The sequence below is a fragment of the Phoenix dactylifera genome, chromosome 8 (genome assembly GCF_009389715.1).
Source record: "Phoenix dactylifera cultivar Barhee BC4 chromosome 8, palm_55x_up_171113_PBpolish2nd_filt_p, whole genome shotgun sequence".
NCBI classification, from domain to species: domain Eukaryota; kingdom Viridiplantae; phylum Streptophyta; class Magnoliopsida; order Arecales; family Arecaceae; genus Phoenix; species Phoenix dactylifera.
This window is the reverse complement of record NC_052399.1, coordinates 13,587,582-13,607,589: the sequence shown is the minus strand read 5'-3', so window position 1 is coordinate 13,607,589 and position 20,008 is coordinate 13,587,582. Positions and strand designations below refer to the sequence as shown.

General features: G+C 37.0%; 1 protein-coding gene across 2 annotated transcripts; it reads left to right on the top strand.

The window, feature by feature from the left end:
• The first annotated feature begins 799 nt into the window (after nucleotides 1-799).
• LOC103695864 (phosphoglucomutase, cytoplasmic 2) lies at nucleotides 800-19,399 on the top strand. 2 transcript variants are annotated; one of them, XM_008777301.3, is made up of 18 exons: nucleotides 800-1,006; nucleotides 1,890-1,971; nucleotides 4,500-4,555; nucleotides 5,345-5,458; nucleotides 5,587-5,640; nucleotides 7,511-7,630; nucleotides 7,715-7,815; nucleotides 8,196-8,255; nucleotides 8,349-8,448; nucleotides 8,538-8,695; nucleotides 8,776-8,871; nucleotides 13,630-13,693; nucleotides 13,774-13,855; nucleotides 15,411-15,586; nucleotides 15,716-15,792; nucleotides 18,405-18,537; nucleotides 18,796-18,912; nucleotides 19,008-19,399. In XM_008777301.3, the coding sequence occupies exons 1-18, from the start codon at nucleotides 926-928 to the stop codon at nucleotides 19,077-19,079; spliced, it is 1,743 nt and encodes a 580-aa protein (XP_008775523.1). In that variant the 5' UTR covers nucleotides 800-925; the 3' UTR covers nucleotides 19,080-19,399. The 2 variants fall into 2 exon arrangements, with proteins under 2 accessions (XP_008775523.1, XP_008775517.2); XM_008777295.3 differs by having other exon boundaries at nucleotides 5,578-5,640.
• Nucleotides 19,400-20,008: the final 609 nt, after the last annotated feature.

Here is a 20,008-nt window from a genome sequence, read left to right as displayed (position 1 = left end):
TTCTCATATGTTCTAATTTATCAAATCAAAAAAAGGCCAAGTAGCCATGAAATGGGAGAAATAAGGCTCCTTCTGGTAGAGCTTTTGGTTGGTCAGAACACACTTTCTGACCCTCCAAAAAAAACTTTTGGATAGAATAGTAGTGTTTAGTAAAAAATTGAAACACCGTTTTAGCTTTATAGGAATTCTGAAAAGAAATTCTAAAATAAAATTTCTTCAAAAAAATACTTTTAACGTATATCGGAAAGTTACTTTAGATTTATAATTTTTTTAAATCAAAATATCAATGATAAAATATATAATTATAGAAAGTGCTCTTTTATACCATAATGGAGCTCCAACCAAAAAATAATCTTAATTGAACTTAGCTTTCTTTCTTGCCATACAACAAATAGTTTTTTTTTATAAAAGTACTATTTCTAAAAGCTCTAGCTTGCCAAACAATGTCTAATTGCTCGATAACAACGGCCAACTTTTTAACTCTTTGTCGAAATATTTTCTTCCCATATTTATAATTCGAAAGTTTCTAAGAAAACGTAGGCTTGTTTGTAACTGTCAACTCATACGATCCGTTTTTTTTTTTTTTTTTGCTGGAAATACGATCCGTTTCACATAATGTAAATGAGTGCTCCAAAATGTGGAGCAGAAACGAACGGCCCTCGGTGAACTAGGCTTGTGATAAACGGTCTCCAGCTCACTCCTCTTCTGGGTCCCACAACATGGAATGGTACGCGTGGCCTCTGGAAGCAACGCCACCCGCCTCTCCGCCTCATATAACGCTCGCTTCTCGACGCCACGCCACCCCTCACGTCGCTGCCGCCTGTCTTTCTTTCTTTCTTTAATTTTTTTGTTCCGTTTCCTTTCCCCACGTCTTGCTCGCGCTCTCCATCTCGATCTCGATTCGAGCTGCAGAAGGGAGGAGAAAATGGTGATGTTTATGGTGACTCGGAAGGAGACGACTCCTTTCGAGGGCCAGAAGCCTGGGACTTCTGGCCTCAGGAAGAAGGTAATGATCGCCTTTCATAGATCTAAGCTTTCTTGGATCATAGTTTTTAGCTGTAGATCTTGAAGTCGTGGTCTCGTCGTCCTGGAAGAGTTGGCAATTAGATCTTTCTTTCTTTCTTTGTTTCTTTTGTTTTAGTGGCGAATCTGGATTCGATTCGTATTGATTACGCTTCAGTGGCTTCAGTCGTTTTGCCGACTTTTCGATCTCAATGCTGATTTCCCCCCCTAAATTAGGGATCTTTGGCTCGCGAATGAGATGGTCTTGGTTTGATTGATTTGATACATGTTACGCCCATCTTCTGCATCTCGTTGGGTTGTCTTGGCCATCTGATCGAGATCAGGTGGTCCGGATGGTTGCTTTTTGCATTGCAATGATGGTTAGGATCTTGTTGGTTATTCGTAAACGAAAGCGAGGGACGGCAGAAAATCTGGAGGATTTACTGTCGTAGTAAAAGTATTTAAAATTGGTCAAAAAAATAAGCTTATCTAACACCTGCTGTTTAGTTGTTAAGTATTGATTATAAAACCAATAAACTAATAACATGAACCCTGCTGGTTTTTTCAGTCTCAAAGTTAGAGGGATTGGACTAACTGGTAACGGCACAACAACGAGCATCAAGGCTCATCTCAATTCTCAACTATTTTGGTTTAATTAACTTCAATAAATCAATTACTCTTAAAATGCTTATTGTTTGAAAGATGAAGCCTCTGTCTGGTTAAAATAGATGGTAAGCGTATTTTAGTATTCTTTTGCTTGGACATGTGGTCTCATTTTTTTCCCTCCCTTATTGATTGGGATTGGTAAGGCATTGTAATAGTTACTTCTCAACTCTCTATATTGTTTGTGCTTTTGCTATAGGTATTGACATAAGAATTTGTTTCAGGTGACGGTTTTTAAGCAGCCTAATTACCTGCATAACTTTGTTCAGTCAACCTTTAATGCGCTTGCTGCTGACCAAGTGAAAGGTGAGCCTTTGTTGCCTGCAATATTGCTCAGGGAGTTACCTGATTACGGTGTTTTTTCCCTAAATGACAGTATCTAGAGCTGCCACGAATCCAGATGCTCAATTATTATTCACCTAAATCTTTTTTTATCAATAAAACATGAGGCTTCATTGAATTATAATGATTCCATTATTCCATGTGATGGGTAAATTTGTTTTCTTAGGGACCTATCTAGTTCATACTGTGTTTGTGATGCACTAAAAAGAGAGAAGCTCCCACCTTCAATGATGCAGTGGTTATTGTGTCATAGCTTGGAGTAGAAGACTGAGTTTAATTTTTTTTATTGCTTGAAGATCTCAATTACATAGGAGGTGGGTAATATGGAACTGCTAAAGAAATAGGAATCTCTCAGAGAAACATGTTCATACTTTAGGATTTGGTTACAAAAATAAGGCATTGTAAAACTCGCATTATAGGATGTGAAGTAAAACTTAACCAAATTGTGTTCATATTAGTATCAATGAAAGAAGTCTTTTCAATTGATTAAATCTCAGAAAATATCATAAATTTCATTTGGGGGGCAAACAACTAATATGATAAACTTGAATTCAAATTTGTGACTTTCAGGTGTGTATAGATAAACTTGTGGCTAATGAAGGCTACGATCTGAGAGAGGGACTGTTGCTTTGTTGCCACGCCATGAAAGTTCTTGAGAGGGAAAGGTGGAGGAAGGTATTAACTAAATGCTACCAAGTCCAGGAGAGGGAGGGGGTGTGAGGGAACGAAGGCAAGAGAGAGCACAAATGCATGCGATTTAAAAATTACATGGTAGTTTGCTGTTTAAACAACCATTAGATGATACTTTTCATTTAAAAATCATTTTAATTTCTTCTCTTTAGAAAGCTTATAACAGATTCTACGGTTTTGAAAGTAGTCCGCACAAGTGGATTTCCATGCAAATGTCTTGATATCAAGAATGTGTATTGTTCCTTGTATCCTTTCTTGATATCAAGAGTTTGTATTGTTCCTTGTATCTTTTCTATTGTTCTTCTTCAAATATTGAATTTTTTAATTGGACTCCCCACATAAGTTTATCCTCTATTTGTTCTTATGATATTTTCTCCTTCTGGTTTGCTATAAAAACTAAAACTTTTTTGCCCCTACATGATATATACATACAGTTTCATTACAATACTCATTATGACTTCGAGTTGGTCAAGAAGTTGATCTGGCAGGTTTCTGCTTAGCAAGTTGCTTAACTTGATGGCATCAACTAGCTTAAAATTGTACTAAGACATTTTTTAAGAAGAAATGGCTTATTGTCTTGGATGATAGTAAACTCACCTTGATATTCCAGCAACAAGAAGTAAATGGTGATTTATGAAAAAGATGGTTACACTCTATTTCTGTTGGTTTCCTTTTGTTGCATCCTTTTTGATAGTTGAGTTAATTAGGTCTTTATTTTTTTTTTTTAATCTTTTCTCCCACTGATCTTACTAGACCTTATATGTTCTGATGACCCTTGCTTGCTTGTATATTACCCAGCTCTCAGAGGAAATTGTTAGGTACCACACTTGATCCTCCTTGCTGCATAAAAAATATGACCATATCTGAGTCTCAACTGGAAATTTCCTTATATTGCATGTTTGCATATGTACTTTTTGTTGACATCGATCGTGTGATTATTCAGAAAAAAATATTATCAGCACATGGCAGTCACAACCACTTACCTTCATCCCAATGATTGTGGGTTGGCAGAAGATATTTGATCAATTGGTTATTGATGCAGTTCTGCTACTTGGTTGTGCCAAATCTATTCTGTTTAAAGATGCCATGCAAGATGTAAGACATCTACTAATATCTAATGCGAAAGGCTGGCAGGCCAGATGCTCAGAGCTTGAAGCCTCATCATAGGCCCCACACTGAAAAAAGGAAAAAAAAAATGGTTCCCTCATCCTCGGTATCTTATGCTTTACGTAATTATGTGTTCTATAAAAAAATCAGACACATGATGACCTGGACTCTACACGTTCCTCTGGAGTCCAAAAATTTCTGCCTTTCCTTATTTCCCTAAATTACTTATCCAAAAGATTAAAAAAAGAAGCTACATTTTTTATACTATTCCAGCCCGGACTCTTTTCCTAGAGAGATTCCTTACTTATGCATTGCATGTGCTGAACTCAAGTTAATATATAATGCGAAAGAATCTGAGGCCAGCCTTATGCAGCTCATTCCAGAACCTGAAGCCTCACTGTGGGTCTCACAAGGCATGGTTTAGGTCAAACAGTGAGCAGACTTTATTCCTAGAGGTATCCTTACACCCACATCACATGTGCTGGACTCTAGTCCCATGTACTCCTTTTTCCCTTCACGTATTATTTTCCATGTTCTGTTCTACAAAAGTATAAGATGAATGTAGGAGTACATTTGACATCTTTTTTATAAAAAAAAATGTGTATCTATTATTTACTGTTTTGCTATTTTTAGTACCATCACATCCTTGTAAGTTTTCTTCTCTAGTATATCTTAGCATAAGCTTCACAGCGCAGGTGCTACAATTGTTGTTTCTGGGGATGGCCGTTATTTTTCGAAGGATGCTATTCAGGTACTTCTAATGCAAGAACTTGTGAATTCTACCTCTTTGTGCCTCAGTTGATGTTACTTTTAATCTCTTGATGAGAATCATGATTTTCTCAGGTCAGTTAGAGTGTCTAATGACAATTTTTAGTTGTTCAATACTGGTTCATTTGTCCAGGTCGATTAAAAAGATGATAAAATTATTTGGATGCACTTGTTGCATTTCTATGCCATAAACATCTGCCCTCGTCATTATCAACACAAATAATATAGGAAATCTATCATTTTTTATTATCACTCTCTATGGTGGAGGGAGGTCGCTGTGGAATCGGGAGAGGTGGAAGAGGATGATGGTGGGTAGCCAGTGGTGCTGGAGGAAGAGGGAGGTGGCAGTGGAAGAGAGAGGAAGATGAAGGGAGTTTGCAGCAGCTTGCTTTTTTGTAGGCAAACAAAAAGCCCCTGAATGGCTAAACACCCTTTGGGTTTCTTGTTATGTGAATAAAGCGAAGGATGTATCAATCATTTAACTGCTGGCTAGAATGCACAATGAGATCTCTGTAATATAAGCATGCATGAGCTTCATGCTAAACGCACACACAAGCATATTTCTCAAACCCTTCATAATTTGGGGGCTAAAATATTTTCACTATATATGCACTTATACATGTATTGATGATGCATGTTTTTCAAAAATAATATTCACCTGGTGTTTGTTTGTTCAGTAAGATGCCTGGTGTTTTTTAAATCTATTTGGAAGTGATATTGTTTTTCTTATTGATATAGTTTGAGTTCTTTCCTTTTGTTTCAAATCGGGCAGATTATTATCAAAATAGCGGCTGCTAATGGAGTCAGACGGATCTGGGTTGGACAAAATGGTTTACTGTCAACACCAGCAGTTTCAGCTGTCATACGTGAAAGAGTTGGTGCAGATGTGAGTTTGCACTTTTAGTAGATAACCATGTACCTCTGATATTTCTGGAACGGATTGTTTGTGTCATGAATAGTTCATCGAAACCTGATAACTATTCCCTATTATGCTTTCAAACACGGGAATCTCAGGCAACAGGAGCTTTTATATTGACAGCAAGTCATAACCCTGGTGGTCCACACGAGGTATTTTCTTGTGCTGTTAATTCTGCACCGCTATAATTCTATTAATATTTCTTCCTTTTTTCACAAAAGATTGAAAAAGTTTTGATAAGCTGGAGATCAAAAAAATTACAGCAGGAGAGAGAAGAACCGTATTATTTGTTTTCAACTTTTGATGCCCATGTCATTAAAGAAAAAATATTGCAGCCTTTACCCTTTAAAAAACTTTAGATATAAATATGGTTATACGTAAGGTTTGCCGAACCAGTACTGGAGGGCGTATCAGTCGGCGACTGGTTCGGCCCCGTACCATGCCGTTCCGGTATGCACTCGAAACAGGGAGAGCCGGAGAGGGAGAAAAAGAGAAAGGAAGAGAGGGAGAGGGAGAGGGCAAGGGAGGGAGCCGATGTGTTTCAGTGAACCGGTTGCTCGAGTTAGGGGGGGAGAAGGAGAGGACGAGAAAGGGGGATATAGAGAGAGAGAGAGAGAGAGAGAGAGAGAGGAGGGAGTCGATATGTTCCGACTGGTCGCTCGGGTTAGCGGACTGAGAGGGAGGGAGGAAGGGGGAGGCAAGGGAAATTCTAAACCTAACCTAAGTAAGAGATAGAAAGAGAGAGAGAGAGAAAAAAAAGACTTACCTGACCCTTGAACGTGGGCAGCAGGGGGCGGAGTCTGACCATCACGAATAGGCAAGGAGCCAAGTGCTCTTTCAATTGTTCCAAGCTGGGGGAGGGGGGATCAAAGCGAGCGGAAACTAGATCAAATTACTAGTCTAAACTGTGCTGGTACCCAACCAGTCTGGTTTGATACACCCTGAACCGGCAGATTCGGTGCACCCCGGTCGGATCGAACTAGCTAGTTCGACATGGTTCGACAAACCCTGGTTATACATTCTATGTTGAAATTGAGCTATGTAGCTTAACCTATTATGTTGAACTAGAGTACTGATTCTACTCTATTTTGAGGTCCAGTCCCATTGGTGCTTTGTATATTTTCCCACTCTCCTGACATGTAAGCTGGATACTCCGAAACCTTATTCTCATGTTAAGGGGTTTGGTACTACTTCTAAAACAAGTGTGGCACCCTAGATAGAACATTCCCGCTACTAAGAACACAACATAAATGCAAATTGTAAATATGTTTCCAAGATCCTTTATTTCAGTATTTCTTCATGAAGGGCTAGTATTAAGTTCTTACTGTTAATTGTCAATGATGAAACTAGTATTCTGTATTTCTTTATGGGCTAGAATGTAAAAGAGTTGATAATTAATCGAATTTAGAAGTATCGTGCTTCATCACTATGTAAGCTTGCCTTATTAATTTTTATACCAGGATTCTGCTTTGCTCTGACTTTTGGTGGTTTATGACCTTAATGAATGTAGGTTAACCCCATTCGGTACTTTTTCCTTCAAACTTTCATCATATTACTATATCTTTTTTTTACAATTCCAAAAACCATGCATGGTTTGCATGAAGGTGAGTTGGAGGGTTATAGGGTAGACACATTAAATTCAGTACTCCGCCTCGGTTTAACTTTCGCATGAAAGAAATTAGTCGTTTTGTTGTGTAACTGCTAGCAGGAATATCTAAACTGAGTTACCATCTTTCTCAACCTCAAAATAGGTATCATATGTTAGTTTAAAGGGAATTTTGTGCTCTATGGAAGTAACATGTTAATGCACTGTATATATATATATATCATCATCTATTACATACTTGTCTGGGTTCAACTAGTCAAAATGCTTAAAATTTTGAACCAAACTTTCATACCGATGTGGTGAATTTTTCTTCTATAATTTTTTTTATGAAACCATTCAAGAATAAAACTCGGTTTTTTTTTTATGTTCTTTTTTTCTTTTGATTGCTGCATTTATCAGATATTTGCTTTTGGCAGGATTTTGGAATCAAGTACAACATGGAAAATGGTGGGCCTGCTCCAGAAGCTGTTACTGAGAAGATCTTTGCAAATACAAAAATTATAAAAGAATACTTAATTGCAGAAGATATTCCAGATGTATATAATCTGTGCTAAGAGCCTGCAATTGTCTCATAATACTTCATTTGTTCACCTGATGTTTAATTCATTTTTTAATTGCAGGTAAATCTCTCTGTCATAGGTGTAAGTAGCTTTGATGGGCCTGAAGGACCTTTTGATGTGGAGGTCTTTGATTCAACCAGTGATTATGTAAAATTAATGAAGTAATATTCTTTTCCGTGTGTATATGTATGTTTATTGTATGCCAAATCTTTCATATTCGTTTGTTTTTTTGATCTGGCTTTATCTTCTTATATTTTCATTATGATTAAATTGTAGAGATGTTGATTCTCTCATTCTGAGAGTATCATACTACCTAACCATGAGATTGACAAAATGATAATTTAGCTGAACAATTGGACTTGATTCTTTAATAGTAAATACCCTAATAATAGTGGCTAGAATTATCCAATGAAATGATTTGGTGGTGACACTGTTAATTTGCTTGACAAAAGGAAAACACAAAAAAGTGGTTACAGTTATCTGATGAATGGGACTCATCAATTTTGTGCAGAAGGTAATATATGTCTCTTTTCCATCTCAGGACAATTTTTGACTTCGTGTCCATTCAAAAGCTGCTTTCATGTCCAAAGTTCACGTTCTGGTATGTATTTGCTGCCTAGCTAGCAATTAATTGTTATTATTATACTATCTGTTGTGAATGAGTCTGAAGGCAGTTCTTTTTTTTCACTTTCAGTTATGATGCGCTTCATGGTGTTGCTGGAATTTATGCCAAACGTATTTTTGTTGAAGAGCTTGGTGCAAATGAAAATTCACTCATCAATTGCACGCCCAAGGTATCTTTTGTTTGTCTCTCTGTTATTAGGAGATTGTTGAGTTGAATATCTCTGAGGTTGCACTTGTTGTTACCATGCTTTGTCTTCAGGAAGACTTTGGAGGTGGTCATCCAGATCCTAATCTTACATATGCAAAGGAATTAGTTGCACGAATGGGACTGGGTAAATCAAGCCCTCAAGGCGAACCACCGGAGTTTGGTGCTGCAGCTGACGGTGATGCAGATCGTAACATGATCCTTGGCAAGAGGTACCCGTGCACTGAGACTAGCTCTATAATGATAGATATATTATACTTGATACTTACAAATGTGTTTCTTGTGTAATCAGATTTTTTGTAACTCCATCAGATTCTGTTGCTATAATTGCTGCCAATGCTGTTCAAGCCATTCCCTATTTCAACTCTGGTTTGAAGGGGGTTGCCAGGTATCTTTCAAAGCTTTCTTGCCTAACTGAGGTAAATAAAATGATCTTGACGTACTTTTAGTTCTATTCATGGGTTCCTTATTCTCGTTCAGGGTATGAAGAAAAAAAGGTGACTCTAGTTGTATTTACGAGTCGCATCATGTGTAATAGGTGATTAAGGCTTAAGAATTAGGCGTTCGCTCATTAGCTAAGTCATGCAGTCAGAGTGTCGATGGATGTAGATAGCACTAGGGAGTGGGGGTACGGCGAAGGGTATTGAATAGGAAATGTTACTGATTATGAGATTAATATACAATATGCATATAACTAAAATGTAAACTTTAGTTATTTGGTCTCGTAAGTAAGAATTTAGATTAAGAGCTCATGGATGAAAATTTATGGACCCCACTCTGAGAAAGCTTCCTTAATATACACTTTGTAAGGTCACAAACCCTTAAGTTTCTGTCTGATTGGGTTTAATATTCAATATTCACTAGTAAGAATAAAATGGGAAAGGGTAAAGCCGAAAAGGCATACTTCTATCCTTGCTTTTTACCAATTGATATTTCAACAATCTTTTCTTTCGAAGAATTTGTGAGGAGTTTGCTTTTTCAAGAGCAGTTCGAGGAAAGTTGAAGAGTTTTGTAGTATGGAATTTCATTTGTTTTTGGGTTTTTGATTAGTTCTTTTTGAAGATATCCGAAATCTGAACATGATTCTTTCTACTTTATCCTCTACAAGTTGGAACTTCAAAGATGGGCAGAGGATGAATCGTGATATAGCTGATATCAATCCGTCTACATTTTGGTAGCACAAGGATGCCCCCAAGTTTTCTGGTTTTTGCTAAGTTGAGACATTATATGTGAAGTTTTAGTTGAATGCGTAGATGGAATGCTTAGTGTGTTTAGGTATGAAGTAATGCATTTAAAACAAGGTTCGCCGTCTCAGTACTAGACCCCGTACTGGTGCCACACTAGCACAGTGTCGGTACGAAATTTTTTTGGCGTACCGAATGTCGGTATTGTCACCTGTACTGGGTACCAGTACCGAACTGGTATGGTACAATACGCTCTGTACTGTCCGGTTCGGGCCGGTACGGTATACTATGATTTAAAATGAGTGGATAACCAAGATCTATTAGTCTCCTTGAATTATCCTCAGGAATAGGGTTGAGGATATCCAAATTGTTGATATGGTTTAATCTAGGATTTTCAGGTCAAGGCATGTAGCTTTAAAATCCATATTGTTTGGTTCCTAGTGGGAAAAGGATAATTGAAAATTTTGGACTGAGAATGCTTCTGTGAATGTGAAGAAAATTCTGGAATGGTGTTTCACATCCCAAGAGTGATTACTGTGATGAACATGGAATAGTTTCTAAGCTTTTTATAGAGGTGTATAATTAGATTGATTGGACTTTGTTGATGAAGTTTATAGAACTGCTGGGCTTACCCTTCTGATCGTTCTGGATTTTGTGTTGTGTCGTTTTTATGGGGTTTTCAGTTCTCATAATCTATCAATATCCTCAAATTGGAGAAAGGACTTCAATAGAGTACAGCAATATGTGTTTCTTATTCCTATACAATGTTTGCAGATGACACATATTTCCAATTAAGAAAGAGTATCTTTTGCTGAAATCTCAGGTGTCGCCTGGTCTATTTCAGATGCTTTGGGCCTCAAATATTTCTTTTCAAGAGTTTGTATCTTCAACTTGGTGGAAGGACTTCCATAGAGTAAAGCAATATTTGTTTGTTATTTCCTATATGACATTTGCAGATGACACAAGCCATAACCATATTTTCGACTAAGAAGGAATAGCTATTGCTAAAATCTCAGGTGGCACCTGGTCTGTTTGAGATGCTTTTGGGCCTCAAATATTTCTTTTCATGAGTTTGTTTGGATTTGGATTGTAAAAACTGAGCGACTAGTTTGCCTAAAATAAGGGTTGTAGTACAAAATTTTCCTCTTGAGATCTCTCGCAGCTTTCTATGGCTAAGATTGATCAGAATGTAACGTTTGGGAGGGGAAGAACTGGTTGGTTTGACAGCTGTTTCGCCTCTTTGCTTATGGCTCTGAAAGACACACCTTCAAGTGCCTAGCAAAGTAGCAAAAGGAATATATCTGTTAAAAGTTCCTTTTTTAGGAAGGGCATACAGCCAATAAAAATGTGATCCACTGGTTAAAGTGGAGTTGAGTGCGCCATAACTAGAAACAAGTGCATGTTAGTTTAACTTGCTAATGGCTATGGAGCTTCTGGTTTAAATATGGTTGAATTTGGAAAGTAATCATAAGGAACCAGCTGTAGGAGTTCTAGGATTTGATATCTAAAACCTTCATTGTTGATCCCTCTGTTTGTTTGGATAGATATGGCATAGGATGCCATTAAACCAAGTGAGACAGGTAAGTTTATTGCTGGAAAAGGAGGTATTACTCTCTTATGGAGGTAAGTGTTGTTCTTTGGTCTAATTTGTTTCCAAGAATTTTGATAAGTACCAAAAAGGCCTTGCTGAAGGATTATTTGGATTCAGGGTTTTGGTGATAGTAAGGGGCCCATCTATGAGGACTATTTTCAAGAAATTGACATTGATCACTTGGTGGAGCATTTGGAGCTTGTGAATTAGGTTGCAATACTGTTATTTAAAATATTTTGATAAACATGAAACAAAGACTTTTCCTGTCAAATTGTTCAAAAGTTATACTTCCTTTGTATCATGGGTTGAAGTGCTGGTGTCAGTACCCAAACCGATGGAGGATTGGCATTGTAGTTACTGCTATATATCGTATCATAGAGACACATGGTACAGTAGTTAGTGTTGGTGCAGCAAGGGTGACATCATCTGCTATGTTTTGGTAGGCGTAGTATGAGAAGTGTACCAAGTACTGGTTACCTGCCAGTTTGGTACGATATACTTGACATAGACTGGTGCAAACTAATACTTATCTCCTTGCTCTGAATGGAGAACCTTTCTGTTTATGGCATCTATCCAAATTAAAAATGTACCAAAAAGTGTGCAGTGACATATACATCTTTGCATTTGTCTGCCCCTTGCTCTTCAAGATGTATGAAATAATGATTGATGTATGGATGTAAGTTTTAGTTGTGTAGAGAGTTAAATGAAAAATGAAACGTTTATTTTGCAGTTTCTCCATTGGAATTAGACATAGACCCTAAACTTGGCTGGAAATCCTCTTTGTAAACAATTGAAGTTGAACGATTCCAGGGCTTCTAATTTATCAGATACCCCATTTTCTTTTTTTGAGGGGAATCAGAGATCCCACAACCAAACTTGAGAACAACATGGTACAAGCCCTATCAAATGCTATTTAGATTATCCAGAGGGAGCATAGCTGGAGACTTTAGTAGCATGCCTGAAAGTGCTCAAATAATTCTGATTGAAGATTTAGGAGTCATATTGTTTTGTTGGCTGACCTCCTGTTGATGATATTTTTGGACTGCAATTTCGCTGCTCTTTGAGTGAAAGTCGAATACTAACATTCGGAGGAGGAAAAAATAAACAGGATCATGAGATTGTATGGGCAAATATCTTTACCAATAAAACCTAAGATATTTGTTGGAAACATATAGGTGTAAATACAAAGAAAACAAAAATTATCTTTTCACACCTTTTCTTTTTTGTTCTAGCATTATTAAGGAATTCATTTCCTTAGTTTCTATCAAATATAATAGTACTATTTACTTTGTGAAATCCCAAGAGTTTTAGATGCTGATACATTACAACTTTACGGCACATGTCGGCTAAAATCTCTCTCTCTTTCTCTCTCTCTGTGCATGTGTGTGTTTAGTGAGGGGATGGATGAGAGTGCAACATATTCCAAGGACTCCTCAATACAAGCCATTGGTCAATACTGTTTTTCAACACACCTCCCCTTACTCTTCATTTGCTTTCGATCCTAGTGTGGCTTTGGCTTTCGATTTTTCTGGGTCTCCTAACATTTAGACCCATGCCCTCTCCTTTAGCATAACAGTTATGAATAAAATCAATGATATTTATTATCCACATTTTTGTGATTAAATGGATAAGAGTGAAAACAAAGCACATTCACTAATTTTTTTGGAAGTGTATATGATTTAGTCTGAATTAGGTAAGGTTTTGTGTTGATTCCATGTTATGATAATTTTCAAAGGGTCACTTTAATGATAATAAAACCAATGTGAAGCTGTGTTTCTCTAGTATGCCGCTTATATTAATCTGTGAAGTGTAAACTATAAGACTATGGGAGAATGGGGTATTGTGTCTGGGTGGTTCAATGGGCAGGTTAAACTTAAAATGGATAGTGTCTTTAGTTTCATATATTTGGAGAAATTTTGGGGTTCTTTCAGACATGTTTGTTGCCTTGACTGTTAGTGCTGAGGTTTTGGATTCAAGAGAGAATTTATTCACCTTTTAGCAACCACTTTCAACTTGTAGAGCTTTCGGAAAAGTTATTAGGGTTGGCTGTGATATTACAAAATTTGACTTTATTTGACGTGTTCTTTATAATTTGAACTTACTATGAAATAAATAAAGAGAGCGAATAATATTAACTCTAAGTGGACCTATAACCTGTAGACTTGTAAGTCAACAATTTAGTACTTAAATACTAGCTATACCAGTCATAATATATCATATCATTCAGATTTAATGCATCATAGTTTTGTTGATTTTATTTGACAGGTTGCACGCCACTTACTAATCTTTGTAAGAAAGTCTTAGAAATAAAAGTTCCTAGCTCTTTGATGTGAATAATCTTCACCAAACATATTGTCTATGGCACCTGCAGGAGCATGCCAACATCAGCTGCCCTAGATGTTGTGGCAAAAAAATTACATCTTAAATTTTTTGAGGTATTTATTAATCATAAGGGACACCAATGCTTTCAATTCGATGGCTTTGGTAGAATTAGATGAACATTGGCATTTTTCAGGTACCCACTGGTTGGAAATTTTTTGGGAACTTGATGGATGCTGGCCTCTGTTCAATCTGTGGTGAAGAGAGCTTTGGAACAGGTTGGTGCTATTTATTTACTTCATGCATTTTACAGTGCTTAATCTTCTAGGGGTCTATATTGTGTTAAAAGGAAACAAATAAAAAAATTTGTAGGAATGGAATCCAAAGACCTATAGTGTAATATAAAATGTTTTTTAAGCATGTGAACTTGTGTGTGCATCTGTGTTTCTGTACAGTTACTAGAAGCAAGTATTGAACAGGTCCTTTATTATTTGTTTTTCTTGTAGAATCCTCACTTGAACAATGTTGTTTATAGCCATTTGCCTACGTCATGCCTGCTCTTAAATGTCACACTATCCTTACCAACAGTTCTGCCACTTATCTTGTTTGCCATCAGCAACAACTTCATCTTGTACAATTGACAATCCATCATACTCTCCCCAGCCTTCTTCCTTCTCCAAACCATCTTATAGTTTTTTTCCATTCTATTCTTGTTGCTCTTCCATGAAATCATGCCAACTTTCTGGGCAAGGGCAGTGCGACATAGGCAAGGAAACCAAGTGATCGTTATAGTTGTCTAAGGTGAGGAAAAAGTTGGATTGAGAGGTGAGACCTTAGTACTAGAGACTTCCACTTAGGGTGCTGTCTGCTCTGAAAACTTGTCCCGCGCCCTCGTGCTCTCCAGCTTCTGGAAACTTAGGCAATTCCATGGATAATGCTAGGAATTTGAGGCATATTTGGATGGAAAGGAGAGTGGTGGTCTACCAAGAGAGAGTGTTGAGGCAAGGAGTGTTTTTCTTGTTCCCTTAATATATTCAAAACTCATAGTGATAATGATTCTGTGATATCTTGTTTACCTCTATAATGCATCAGTTACTAAATCATATCCGAGCAAAAGCAGAAAACATATGGTATTCATATGTATAATTGTTATCAAGTATTAGGAAAAAAATTCGAACGGCAGCAAAAAAAAAATTGTTCAATCATATAAATGTGCATATATTTATATATAAATATGTAATTTATGTATGTATATAAACCCATATATACATATATATAAGTAAAATGCATACCTATACATATACCTATATAATTTAGTATGCATGTATATATGTCTACATGTATGCATGTAAGTACATATATACGTAAATGCATGCATGCATGTGTGCATGTGTTGTTTGAATTTATGTATGTATATAAACCCATATATATATATATATATATATATATATATATATATATATATATATATATATATAAGTAAATGCATACCTATACATATACATATATCATTTAGTGTGCATGTATATATGTCTATATGCATGTATGTAATTACATATATAGGCAAATGCATGCATGCATGTGTTGTTTGTCTGTCTGTGCACACGTGCGTAACATCTGCAGTTATTTTGCAAGGACATCAGGCCTTCAACGTATACATATTCAGCATCACGTTCATTGAATTATGAATGATCAAGTTTAAAATTAAATTTGGATAACAAGTGATTATTTTTTTTCAGTATGTTCACTTCATCATTCTCTCAAGACTGAACAAATCATTATGTGCAAGAATAAGTCTGCCATGGGTTCACCGTTCACATATATTTATTACAGGTTCAGATCATATTCGTGAAAAGGATGGAATCTGGGCAGTTTTAGCTTGGCTTTCTATTCTTGCTTTTAGAAACAAGGACAAGCTTGATGGGGAAAAGCTGGTCACAGTTGAAGATATAGTTCTTCAGCATTGGGCCACTCATGGTCGTCATTATTATACTCGATATGACTATGAGGTAGGCGAAAGTGGTTGCTCTTATGTACCATCAAAAGATATCTGTAGATGACTGTTCATCCTCTTAATGTGCTTGCTAATTCTGTATTTAGGCAATACTCTTCTAACTGATTCATACTGTTTGGCGCAGAATGTGGATGCTGGCGCAGCCAAGGAACTTATGGCACATTTGGTCAACCAGCAATCATCTCTTCCTGATGTCAACAAGTACATTTCTTTTTGCAAATTTCCCAGCCTAGTTTATCATCTATAATTTCCCACCATACTTTGATAGGACACTCATTATCTCTAATATGCCTCGATATTTTTCATAGCATGGATTCTTTGTTGTATATACTTTCCAATGTTCTTTTGTTAGCTAAATGTGACTTCTTGTTGTGACCATGTTTCCTGTTATCTAATTTCCTAATAACCATTTTCTGTGACATTTCATAATGCAGTGCCAGGTATCAGTATTATATTCTGATTTTGGTTTTAGTAAATAATTTTTTGTGTTCGCGTCTTGTTAGTTCAACCATCTCTGTATGTTTCTATACTATGAGCCTATGACTACGATAATATCATGGATCTTCTTGAAACTGCATTCTACAATTGAAATTCTTATTTGCGTTCTAGTGAACTGCTTTTTCCTCCTTAGAAATTTCGGTGAGAATTAAGTATCTTATATTTATAACCCCAAGATTCGGCAGGAATGCTTTACTATAATTAATTACAATAAACACTGCAGATTATCTCACAGACATTAAAATGATTATGATAATTATTGTACTTTCTACTTCTCAACAAGTTAAGTTTGAGCTGTTGCATGAGACAATTTATAAGACAATTACTTTCTGTAAGCTTGTTATAAGAATCAGCTTCTGCACCTACTTTTGTTCCTATGAGGAGGCAATGATCAGATTGGTCAGGTCAGGGTCAAGTTGAGTCAAGTGAGAACAGAAAACACTCGCAAACGTGCCTTCTACTTCAGCCTACTTGACTCCAGATCGGGAATCCTTGACCAAACCTGAGTTACCAAAAGTGGGAGCAGTTAGAAAGCAAGTGCAGCGCAATTTTTCTAAGTGGGCACGTCTCACTAAGAAGTCCCTTCCCTTCTACTAAGACCCAAAGCCACCAATGTTTTGATTTTCACTACCCAAGCAAGCTGACCTGACCGACCTGCTACAGCAACATGGCCGATCTTTAACCAATTCAACCTGACTCCACTCACTATGGTCCTCAGAAGAACCAAACGACGTACAATAAATTGGTCAACTGATCTTTAAAGATCTAACCTGCTAATTTTCCTGGCCAAGAAAAAAAAAAAATCTAACCCACTTATCTAACCTGATCTAGATGATCTCATCCAGTCTGACCCATCTCGAAAAACTCTACCCTCATGACCTGAACAAGGTTGAATCTCCAACATGTTTAAAATCTGGGCTAAAACCCATCCCTGATCCAAAAGGGTTATTAAGTTGGGTCAGTTTTACTACTACTATTTTAGATGTTAGAACCTACTGAAGTTAGATATGCTAAGACTGGTGTCTGATAACGTGTAACAACTTAGACCATCATACTTCATCCATTCAAAATTTGGGCTTGTCAATGATTCTAAAATAGCTGGACATCTTAATGACTAGAATTTAGGTCCATAAGAACTTTGTAGACACAGCTAAGCTTTAAATGACTTGAATACTTGAATAAAGGGTTGGATCATGATTAATCTTGTGGATGGAAGCATGATGACTTCCTGACATCTGAGATAAATCTGGTCCCAACAACGTAGAAATATGGTTCATTGTTGCTTCTAAATGTTTTGAAATGAGTGGCCTTGATATAATTAAAGGAATTCTGAGGTCTTTCTTGCAGATCTTCAAGATGTCTGCAATCTTTTCTCAATATGTTCAATGAATTTTCTAGCATTCAAAATACTTTTGGTGGTTCTTTCTGCATTGAATGTTAGAGTGCTGTGGCAATCAGATGGACTTGGGTTGGAGGTCTTCATTTGCAGGAGTGACTTGGTTAATTGGGAGATGCTATGGAAGCATAGAAGCATGAGAACACGTCAAAATATATCAATCTACATGATAAAATATGGTGAACAATTTCTTTTTGTTCAGCATATTTCACTTGTGGTATGTTGCGAGTTTCAAAGAGAAGGAACAAAATTTTGTTACAGTGATTGCAGTGAATAATTTAAAGAAACTTATGTTTAGGTGATATTTCTTGATTGGAATGGATAGAAAACAGAATAATGTAGCTACCCCAGTACATGGGACAAGGTGGCTTCATCATGTTTGTGATTCTGGAACTTTTGTCTACATACAGGGCTAATTGAGCACTTGCGTATCGACCATAAAGCTCTTATTGGTGATGAGTTGTTTTTTTCACCTCAATTAAGAAATACAAATTGCACTCTGTACTAGATGTTAGATACTGGTATAGACTAAGCATTTTATTATTTGCTTCATTTGTTTACCTTTACTCTCAGTTGTGGTCTTACATGTTCATTATTTAGTTTTATTTCAAAAAATAAATGTTAAAATTCATTAATAGAATGTCAAAATGAATGTTTTCCTTTGCACCTTGTTGAATTTGATTTCAGTTACCTTGATGCAATCTTATCAATTTGATTTCATGATATAGTAGGGGATGATTCAACTATATCACGCACGCACGTGCACACACACACACACACAATGAAAGGCTTACAAATAGAATAGATCATCAGCTTCTGACTTCTGTAAGCAGATCTTGAGCTATCTTCCTTCATTGCATTAATGTAGTTGTGAGGCAGGCATTTGTTAAGAGTTACATATGTTGCTTGCCTTCCTCAGGATTATAAAGGAGATAGGGCCAGATGTCCCAAATGTTATCCAAGCAGATGAATTTGAATACAAGGATCCTGTGGATGGTTCTATCTCGAAGCATCAGGGAATCCGATATCTCTTTGAGGATGGATCACGACTGGTAAATAATTTTCCTTGTTGGTTTTATTGATTTAATATCAATAGGTAATTCTAGGATGCTGGCTAGAGGCTTTGAATCTTGGTTGGAACTTGTTCTCTGACTCTGGAATAGATTGCCATCATGTGCTTGGATTCTCTTTCTCATCCCTATCGTCATAAATGGCATGATCTATATTGGAACCTTAGATGGCATGCTCCAGAGGACCTCTCCCCTCTTCCCGGTGCAATATTTTGTTGACGTCCTAAAACCATCACTCAGGTTTTCCGCCTCTCTGGGACTGGCTCTGAAGGTGCAACTATCCGAGTCTACATTGAGCAATATGAGGAGGACTCTATGAAGACTCGGAGGGATTCACAAGCAGCACTTGCTCCACTTGTATGAAGCTCATTCCTTCAACTTTTGATGCATGGTTTGATGATGATGGTGATTTGTTCTTCTGAGTTTGTGATCTTTTATGCTTCTTGCTGTAGGTGGATGTGGCGCTAAAGCTTTCAAAGATGCAAGAGTTCACAGGCCGATCTGCTCCCACTGTCATCACATAAATCAGAGCAGATGAACCAATAAAATATGTCTTGAATTCCCTATCTCATTTTGTTCAGCCAGCTGGATTTGTGTTATGGTCCTCTGAATCTTGGCATGGTACATATGTTCGACTTAAATATGTACCAAAAATACAGTTCCAGTCTCATCTGTGGTTCTGTCATCAAGGGGAAAAGAACAGAAACAAAATTTATTTGATTTTGCTATTCTTCAAACGCTGGATCATATTTGCATAACCAGTGCTCTGGATTCTTTAAACTAGATGCGAGAATTCATGCCTCCAGGGACCTAACAACTTAATGAGCAACCAAGATTTTCATCCTCTTTTGCTGTGAAAAACCAGCTCCAAAACTTTCGGAGCGCATGCAATTATGTTCTTTTTTATTTTCTTATATTATTGTGAGCTCATATGGCCTAGTACAACAAGGCCACCCAACCAACCTCCAAGCTTGAAATCTCTGGTACGGTCCAAACTTAATGCATCAAAAGCCTGGTTTATAGCTCTACAACTACCACCAAAACCGAGTGGTTGCATGGGAGCAATCAGGTTATTTTACCTGCGAGCACTCTGTTATAAATCCCAATCTAGACAAGTGTTTTATCATTAGAAAAGAAAAAAGAAAAGGTTTAGACTGAGATCGTTATGGAGTATTTGTTGAGATATTTTGAATCTATTGACTCTGAGATCTGTGGGAGGCCGAGGATGGGAGGATGGAAGGAAAGGAGGGTGGAGAGAGATGGAGATGCAAGTGGTGTACCTTTCTATCAAAACTTAATTAATGATGATGTAGCATCTTTCCTTTTTTTTGCTGAAATGGAGCATCTTTCTCACCATTCGCTCCCCACTACTGAGTGGAAAAACGGGCCAGGGATTGGAAGGAAGGAAGGAAGGAAGGAAGGAAGCAGCCCCACCCACCGGTTTTCAACTTTA

Coding starts and splice junctions, on each gene's coding strand:
- LOC103695864 (XM_008777295.3), top strand. CDS start 926: ATGGTGATGTTTATGGTGACTCGGAAGGAGACGACTCCTTTCGAGGGC. Junction 5,459..5,577: donor GTGAAAGAGTTGGTGCAGAT/GTGAGTTTGCAC, acceptor TTTCAAACACGG/GAATCTCAGGCAACAGGAGC. Junction 13,856..15,410: donor TGAAGAGAGCTTTGGAACAG/GTTGGTGCTATT, acceptor TATTTATTACAG/GTTCAGATCATATTCGTGAA.